Consider the following 9,480-nt stretch of genomic DNA (forward strand, 5'->3'; position numbering starts at 1 on the left):
AACATATTGAAACTTCTCCAAAACTACTCAAAACTCGTCCTGAACAATTTAAAACGTCCAAAATGTCTTGAAACTTGTACAAAGTGACTGTAAACCAGAGAATACGAATCGTAGCCAGAAGATGAGCCTCTTATCAAAATGTAGGAAAACAATGAAACCTTTGATCTGCTAGAACTTGTTCTGACCAAAACTGATCTGGTGTCAGGTTCTAGCAGAACCCAGATGTGTTCTTCCTCCTAAATGTCATGTGTCTATCTGCTGTACTGATGAAGTTCTGAGGCTCAGAAATGATGGACAAAGTCCATTAAAGTGATCAATCTGGACCCTCCTCTGTGGACTTCAAGGACCTGGACCTCTGGAACATTCACAGTCTGAAGGTAGAACTCTGGTCAGTAGATAAAGGTGCTGCAGATACAGAACCAGCTGATTCTGAGGTCTGTTGGAGGCTCTGATTGATTTTTCATGAAATAACCCAAAACATGACGAACACTCTTCACCACTTTGACTCATCATCGCACTGTAACGGTTCGTTTGCATCACGTTGAAGCGTTTGGTGTCGAACGCCTCGATGTCTCGTATTCTTTCATCTTATTTCTGCATTTGACACCAAATTAAAAACTTGAAACTTCCAAACTCCGATGTGGAAAAACCAAAGTAAACCAGGACGATCCGTTTTTACGAAATTAGGAAAATAGAAAGTTAGGAAAACAGGCGGCTTTCCACTGCTGGAATTTGTGGAAGGTGTGAGGTGGCGTTGGCCCAGTCAGCCTTTTAGTTTCTATTCAACAGTTGCTAGCTGGGATGTCCCAGTCGAGGCTGTCACACAGGTGTCCTAAAGGCAGAATCCAGTATGTGGCAGGATGCTAGGGATGCTAATTCTTAATAACTTTCTTTATCAATAATCAGCCACATTGTCAATCAGTGATAAATAACACAAACTGATGACGGTGAACGTTTGTCCTGTGCTCACTTTGCTGTCTTAAAGTCTTCTCTGACACATACGCCACTGGAATACCGTCCTGCTAATCCTTGTTTGACCTTAACGGGAGTTTATACCAGAGGTCAACACTGCTAGCTGAACTCCCACAATGCTCTCTGCTGCCAACATGGAACTGCCTGCCCCTTCTACAACACCATACAGTCAGATACTGGGATAGAGGGAGGCTTTTCTAGATTATTCCAGTTTAATTCCTGTTCTACGAGCATGTAGGAAACAGACCAATGGAGGTTTGTTATGATAGCTGATGTGGTACGCTAAAGGCTACGTTTAAATGGAAAAGACTGCTACAGGAAGAGGACATGGTGCTGTCCTGTCTGAGCTGAACCAGTCCAAAGGTCGCCCAGAAGTACTTAACTTTGATTGGTACCGGTTTCTCCCCTGAAAATGGTTCTACAGAAACAGCCCGGTTCGCCCTAAACCAGCCTCTGAGTTCCTGCCGTGGAAAATGTTGCTAATGCTAATGCTAACTCATGCTGCGTATTTTGCAGGTTGAATGACACTTTGGCATCAGACGGTTAATCTCTCCTCCAGCGGAACTGGTGCCGTCGAGGTGACCCGAACCTTCCTCCCGGTACCGCTCATGCTACAAACGTAAGGCACTTTGGAGAAAAGCATCCGCCGACCGACAGTCCGTTCGCGAGGATGACTTTTTACAATTCTATTCTTTCTCTTTGGCAACAAAAACGGCACTTATGTGGTTTCGATTCGCCCTCCGCTCCAGACTCTCTCCCACGGTTACCCACCGACTGGCTTCCAGTCCGCGAAGCACACAGGTTTCAACGACATTCATATCCACAAAAAACACAAAGACCGACAAAAGTGAAATACCATAAAACAAGAAAAATAAAATAGAATAAAAATCTAAAGTCCTACACTACGGTTTGACCCTAGCCCTAACTCCAGTGTGGGTTAATATATGAATAACTGAGAGACACAGACACAGTGCTTTACAACAATATTAATATTAATAATAAAAACCACAGGGACAGGAGGAACTGCCAAGACTGAAACGTCCGTCCAGTTTTTGGCATCCAAAGAGTGGAGGAAAGTGAAGTTTAAGGCAACTTTTTAAAAAGGTCCGACAAGAGATTTTTGTAGAAAGCTGAGAAATCTACGGACTGAAAGGTTTGTTTCTCCTCTGAGTCGACCAGCTTGTTCTTCCTCCAGCTCTCCGAAACAGAAAGCAAACCAACCTCCCGACTCTCCTCGTCCTCTCCGGCGGTGCGACACGATTCCAGTCCTCGGTGTTCTCGTGTTTTCTAACGAGAGTCCCCCGTCGGTGCCGAGGAGGAGAACCGGACCGGTGCGACCCGGCAGCTCACCCGCTGACATGGGGCCTCAGGGCCTGGTAGAGGCCCTCGAAGGTGGGCCGGTCGGGGATGTCGCGACTCCAACATCGCATCATGAGCTCGAAGAGGGAAGGCGGGCAGAGCGGAGGGCCGTAGAGGAAGATCTGGTGGGAAGATACCGGCATGTAAATCAGTCGGACAGCAGGGAGGTGCACTTGTTTTACGGACTCTTACGGGCGGTCAGCACATGTAACTCCACTGGATTAAACAGTAAACAGCTAACTTAAAATACGTTGTCCTCTGCCTGATTGGTTCATTTAGTTTTATTGAAGTAAATTATTAAAGGAAATGAATAAACTGAGACTTAATCGTTACCATCTCTAGTCACGGTGACAGAAATGGTAAATGTTAGAATGACCAAGGACGAATTTCCCAAAAACAAACACAAGTGATTCTACCATCCTGCAGGTCAGCAGTTTCCAAAATATTTGTCACATAACCCTTGAAAGTAATTGTACTAGTTGCATATGTGTCTGAGTCATGACGACAAAGCAGATTCCTCTCTAAGGCACCAACAGCTACAATTGTCCTTTCAGCCAGAAAAAAAGAGAAACGTTGAGGACTACACTACAGATTTATCTTCTATCACTCAGAGGGTATTGATTTCCAGATTTGTTAGCTCTGCTGTAGGTGAGGTTGGACAGAATAAATCTGATGCAGTATTGACCAAACAGCTCCCCCTAGTGGAGCTTGATAGAAGTGACTTTACCATAAGGTGCTTAACTGTCGAGTATCTAAAGTGTCCAAAGTCATTTGGCCCCAGAGATGGAAGAAGAACAAACCCGGCCTGCTCTGTGGTGTGGGTGCATTCGATTCGCCTCACCTGTCTGCCCTGGTTCCTGAAGAACTCGCCAGTGTTCTCTATGACCTGTTCATCGGACAGCAGGCTGTAGGGCTGCTCCTTGCACAGGGTGAAGATCTCCCACAGGGTGACTCCGAACGCCCAGACGTCGCTGGCTGTGGTGAACTTTCCCTGCAGAGAGTCGGCGCAAGTTTTAAGTTTGGTCTCCAGAAACCGTCGTCTTAGATCTACAAGGTTCTCTGTCGATGCAGAACACCCTTCAGCAAAGACAACACTGACCATGTTCAGTGTTTAGGGGGTGCTACCATCAGACTATATGTTCATCTGTCAAAAAAAGTCCTGTACAAACTTGTGACAAACCTGCAAAATCTTAAGAATAAGCAATTAGAATAAAACATCTAAGACCATTCATTACCTGACATAAAAGAGGTAATCAGAAACAGCATTAATAAAGAACATGATTTAGCTTCTAAACAGTTTCCAGGAAGATCTGTGCTAATAGACATGCAAACTTTCAGAGGTCATTTTCAAGTGCACACGTTTCTACAAAAACACAAACCTAACTGGTGAGAGGTGACATGTAGATTAAACCTGTTGCATCTCTAACATGTCAGCAGACTCATCCTGAAACTGTTCGAGGATAAACACCTTTTGGTTTCACTTTGAAGCCACTATCATCATCAGGAACAGGTGTCAGGGGACAACAGCTAACCAGTATCAAGCGTAAGTCATATACTTTACTCCTATCTTACTCTAACTCTTACCAATAAGATGCTCTCCCAGGCCATCCACCGGATCGGCAGCACCGCCCGACCCTGGATCCGGTAGTAGTCGCTGCTGTACAGGTTCCGGCTCATCCCGAAGTCTGCGATCTTGATGGTGAGGCGGCGGTCCAGGAGGCAGTTCCTGGTGGCCAGGTCGCGGTGCACAAAGTTCAGGGACGCCAGGTACTTCATCCCTGACGAGATCTGCACCGACATGTGGAGGAGGTCGGACAGACTGCGCAGAAACAGAAAGAAGTGACGGGAATGAAGGTGATGAAGAAAACAGCATATCTTTTGACACCCCCTACCCCTAGTGTCACTCGTTTTTGGTTCCTTCCCACCGTTGCCAACCGCTTGCTCAGAGGGAGTCCAAAGACTACTTTGGATTGTTGGGTTCTCTGTTTAAATTTGTAAGGTCTATATCTTACCTTGTTAAGCACTATGTGTTGACATATGTTGTAAACTGAGCTATACAAATAAAATTGAATTCAATTGAATTACCATTGTTATTGATAAGCCCTTTACTTTTGGTTGTCTGCCAGACCCCTTAGCTCAATCACCTTTTGTTAGCAACTATATACAAACCAATCACTGTTGTTTTCTGTATTTACATCCTGTCCCCTCCCAACTGTCTGAACAACTGCATTAAATGTTTGACTCTGAAAATGTTCTGGCTTGGCATACCTTTACAGACTCTGTGTTGGTACGCCCACCCTATACCGGAATACTAATAAACACCCCACTACAGCAAACTTCACATGAGGACTATGGGTGAATTCCTTCAACAAAAGGTAAAGTGTTGATCGAGACCGCTAGAAACAGGATGTACGAACCTGACTGACGGGATGTTGTTGGCGTGGGTCAGCGTGCTCTCGATCTCCCGCTGCGACAGGAACATGTTGAGGTCTCCGTTCTCCATGTACTCGGTCACCATGCACAACGGGTCGGACGAAACGCAAACGCACAGCAGCCGGATGATGTTGGGGTCGTTCAACCGAGACATGATTTTAATTTCCTTCAGGAAGTCGTTTCTAATAAAGAGACACGTGAAGGGAGAGGAAGTGCTTTAGGGTTTGCTTTCAGGATGTCAGGACCAATGAAGGCAGTCGGTATACCGGTAGTCATTACCTGGCCTGGCTGGTGGCGTCGGCTCTCAGCTGTTTAACCGCCACCAGCACCGAGTGTCCGTCTTGGTCCGGCAGTGGCGATCCTTCCCCGAGGAACTCCGGGAGTCCTTCGGCCTCGCACAAGTGGACCTTTAAACAGAACCAGAACCCGTGAGTGTTTCTATTCGCCGGACATTCCGACGCCTTCTTTTCCTGCCACCGCCTCACCTCTCCGAACTGCCCCTCCCCCAGCTTCTCCCTGAAGATTAGCTGTTGCCGTGGGAACTCGGCGGCGGAGATGTCCTTCCTGGTGAGCGAGTCCACGGTGAGGGCGGGGACGGCGTACATGTTGCTGCCGGTGACGCCCTGCAGCCGCACGATGTCTGTCTCGGCGTAGTGCGGTGCGTTGCTATGGAAACACTGGTGCGGTGTGCACTGGGTGATGTCCGGCTCGGCGTAGCCTCCGCCGCACGCTGTGGGAAGGAAATTATTCATATTTAATATTAACATACTCACACCGTCACTTACATAAAAGTACCAATAGGACAATGCTGCATTTAGATTTCTGCTTGAGTAAAAATACAGAAGTCTTTGGTGTGGTGCCTCTTTATTAGCTAAACCCCAAAATGTTCTCTGTGTGCCATCATAGAAATTTATGTGTATGTAGGGCCACCATGACAAAGACTACTGTGAAGCTTTATGGCATCCGGACAGTTAACGTGTTCGAAATGAGCTNAAGTCTGTGTCTTATTTTGGACTAATTCTGACTATTTTGGAGTCATTCAGAGTCACTCTGGACCAACTATCCTATTATGGGCCCATCTGTTGTCATTTAGGACACATCTTCAGTCATCTCAGCAGGTTTCAAGTCTAAAACCAGAACCTGGTCTGGTCCATCTTCACCACATCAGGTTCTGCTGATGTTAGAGCCTCAACAGGTGGTGAGATGTGACCAGAGACTGGGTTCTAGTAGAACCATGGATCCATCCATAGATAGAGACTGACAGGAACCTTCTGGATCAACACCAGCCTGGTTGGACGTTTTTAAAGGCCGATAATTATTTATTACTGTCATTTTGAACAGTTCTCGGCAGGTTTCAAGTCACTTTGTTCAGTCTTTGTTGTATTTTGGACCCATTTCTACTCATTTTGGACACATTTACAGGAGTTTATGGCAAATTTTCAAAACATTTTGGACACATTTGTGCTAATTTGGGACAATTTTGAGTATTTTCGTAAAGATTTTGAGTAATTTTGGACAAACTTTAGGGTGAAATATCTAAAAACTGGGACCTTGTCTTGTTATATTTGCTAAATATCAGATTTGATGGTGTTAGAGCCTCAACAGGTGGTGAAATGTGACTGGATTTAGTAGAAACATGGATTTTCTGGGGACATAATACCACCGTTGTTTAAAAATGTTGCACTTTTTTTCTATTTTCAAGGACCAAAAATTGTCATTTTGGATAATTTGGGCATTTTCAGCAGGTTTCAAGTCACTATGGACTGTCTAGGTCTTATTTTGGACACATTTTTAACCATTTCGGACGACTTTCTAGTCAAAACAGAGTAAAACTGGAACCTGGTCTCGCCATTCTGACTCTCTGGTTAAACAACATCAGCAGGTTTCAGCTGAACTACAGCTACATCCGGCCTGTAGCGGGTTCCAGTGAAAGCTCAGAGAGTGTGATCTCTGCAGGGTTTCATGATCTCAGCAGCTGCTTCAGCTTAAGCTGCAGCTTCTGAAGACGCAGCAGCTGCTTCTACACGTGTTCAGCTACAGCTGAGCAGAAAACCAGAGTTTGGACTCACTTTGTTTTGTGTTTGATCCACGAGCAGAAGGAATAAATCTCCATCAAGCTGCTTTTCAGATCAGGTGTCGAGTTTTAAACACTTCTGAGCTGCAAAGAGGCGAGAGGACAGGTGAGGGCGGAGCCAGAAATCCTCGACCAGCACACCTGAGCTGAGTTCAACCACCACAGCAGCTACTTTAGCAGCAATGCTAACCAGTGCAGGACCCGGTTGGTTCCGTCCGACCTCCTCAGAATCGACTGACTTTAGTGTATTTAATGGAACCTGGACGTGTTTGTTGGACTTTAACGTGAGCTGCTGCCTCTCCGGGGTGTTTGTGTGGACGTGACAGCTCTCACACTCCAAGGAGACGAAAATATTCCCCATCGTGACCAACAATTACAGCAGGTCTGGTTTTGGCCGGCTTCACTCCAACATCAGTGGAGGGAACACTTTCATAAGAGCTGCTGTCACTCGGCCCGGCGCCGTTAAACCGTCACAAAGCCCCGGTTGGTTTAGGTTCTCTACGACCAGGAGCTGCTTATCGTCGCTACCTGAAGCTGCAGCAGCGCTGCCAGCTTCCATCTGCCCTCCAACCTCCGTCACGGTGAATCCTGGGCCTTGTTTGTGTCCCTCGTGGCCTCCTCTTGGCCGTGAACCACAGCCTGAACCACCCTTATGAAAGCTGTGGCCGCTGAGCCCACATGTGCTCACAAACCTCCGCTTTGGGTTTCTTTGTCTGTCAGATTTAGGACGCTTACACAAGGTGAGGTTATATCACAGATCCACGCAGGACGTTATCAAACTGAACACACCTTTAAAGGGGCGGAGCTTAAAGGCCTCACTGGAACCATTCAGGTTGCTTCAGACGTCTAGATCACACTGAACTGCTACGTTAACATCATTCCAACAGCCATAGAAATTAAAATCAGATGTTTAAAATGACACCATTTAGCTCTCTTTTAATTAACACTTCTTTTTTAATTTAAGAAATCACCAAACGGCTCCATTTATCAGCCAGAAACTGTGAAAACTGACACAGTTGTCAGATTTTCATTTTTTTAACAGTCCTTGAACTACTCATCCCTGAGCTTCTATTAGCTTCTGTTCCCTCCTGTTAGCCTCTGTTAGCTTCTGTTAGCTTCTGTTAGCTTCTGCTACCTTCTCTTAGCATCTATTAGCTTCTGTTAACTTCTGTTAGCTTCTGTTAGCTTCTGTTAGCTTCTATGAACTTAATTTCTATAAGCTTTGTTAGGTTTTGTTAGCTTCTGTTAACTTCTATAGGCTTCTACTAGCTTCTGTTAGCTTCTGTAAGCTTCTGTTAGCTTGTAATAGCTTCTGTTAGCTTCTATTAACTTAACTTCGATAAGCTTCTGTTAGCTTTTGTTAGCTTCTTTTAACTTCTATAAGCTTCTACTAGCTTCTGTTAGCTTCTGTTAGCTTCTATTAGCTTCTGTTAGCTTCTATTAGCTTCTATTAACTTCTATTACCTTCTGTTAGCTTCTATGAACTTAACTTCTATAAGCTTTTGTTAGCTTCTATTAGCTTCTGTTAGCTGTTCAGTTTCTTCATTAAAAACTTGTTGACAAAGTTTGAGCTTCAGATCCGGATTCATGACGAGTTCAGTCACCAAAACAGACACAAAACAATCAGCAAAACATACTTAATGAGGGAACTTATGAAAGCTGCAGAAGTTGTTAAGTTTGTGTCAGTTTTTGGTTGTTTTGCATCAATTTCTGGTCATTCTGTGTCTGTTTTTGCATTTTATAGATTAGCATCTATTTTTATTTATTTTTTATTTTTTAACGTCAGTTTTAGGTTGTTTTGTGTCTGACTTTCTGTTCTATGAAGCAGGTTTGACATATCCAGACTTTCTGTGTGTAAGTCGGTTCGACAAAACCAAAGCTCCAGGCAGAGATCACAGGTATCATGAAGGTGGTTCAACTTACTTCATCAACTCAGACCTCCTGCTTCAGACTCTGTTCACATTAAAGGAGGCGTTCAACGCATCACGTGACTCTTCTTCTGCACTAAATGAATCAATNAAGCTAATCAAAGAGAAGCTAATAGGAGCTAACAGAAGCTATGAGAAGTTAACCGAAGCTATGAGAAGTTAACCGAAGCTATGAGAAGCTATCAGAGGCTAACAGACTCAATAAAAACACCATAAACCAGAACAGAACCGGGCCAGGTCAGTCAGCTGACCTCCGCCCAGACTCCGCCCAAGTCCTATCAGTCAAACATAGTGGGCGGGGCCAAGAGGTAAGGATGGATCCAATCAGGGCAGCTTGCCGTCTCTAGGACCGCCTCCATCTGCCACCTGCTCGGCTGATTCGCCCCGCTGCGACCAGACGTTGCCGTGGCGATGGAGGCGGTTTATGATGCTGTAAATGAGCGTGTTTCCGTAGCAACCAGGAGTCACAGCAGCCTGTAAAGCTGTTGGCTCCCGCTGAGTAATTTACTGTCGATCTGACGGTTAAAAGACGTTTTAATGCAGCGCAGTTGGTCTCAGGAGGGAGAGACGTCTTAAATCTGGGTCAGAAAGGAACGTTCAGCTGATCTTTGTGTAAATATGAATGTTAAAATGTTTAAAGACGACATCACCAGGTAGACACGCCAACATCACCGTAGGAAGTCTGTGTCTTATTTTGGACTAATTCTGACTATT

General features: G+C 45.2%; 1 protein-coding gene across 1 annotated transcript in view; it reads right to left on the reverse strand.

Moving 5' to 3' along the window:
- Window positions 1-1,943: 1,943 nt before the first annotated feature.
- ddr2l (discoidin domain receptor family, member 2, like) overlaps window positions 1,944-9,480 on the reverse strand; it is a 41,483-nt gene continuing 33,946 nt past the window's right edge. The window contains exons 13-18 of the mRNA XM_008299490.1: window positions 5,250-5,494; window positions 5,044-5,171; window positions 4,749-4,946; window positions 3,916-4,150; window positions 3,173-3,322; window positions 1,944-2,453 (exon numbers count right to left, since the gene is read on the reverse strand). Coding sequence (XP_008297712.1) covers window positions 2,319-2,453; window positions 3,173-3,322; window positions 3,916-4,150; window positions 4,749-4,946; window positions 5,044-5,171; window positions 5,250-5,494 — 1,091 coding nt within the window. The 3' untranslated portion in view covers window positions 1,944-2,318. The remainder of the gene's footprint in view (window positions 2,454-3,172; window positions 3,323-3,915; window positions 4,151-4,748; window positions 4,947-5,043; window positions 5,172-5,249; window positions 5,495-9,480) is intronic.

This window comes from Stegastes partitus, unplaced genomic scaffold (genome assembly GCF_000690725.1).
Source record: "Stegastes partitus isolate 25-593 unplaced genomic scaffold, Stegastes_partitus-1.0.2 Scaffold1424, whole genome shotgun sequence".
NCBI lineage: Eukaryota > Metazoa > Chordata > Actinopteri > Pomacentridae > Stegastes > Stegastes partitus.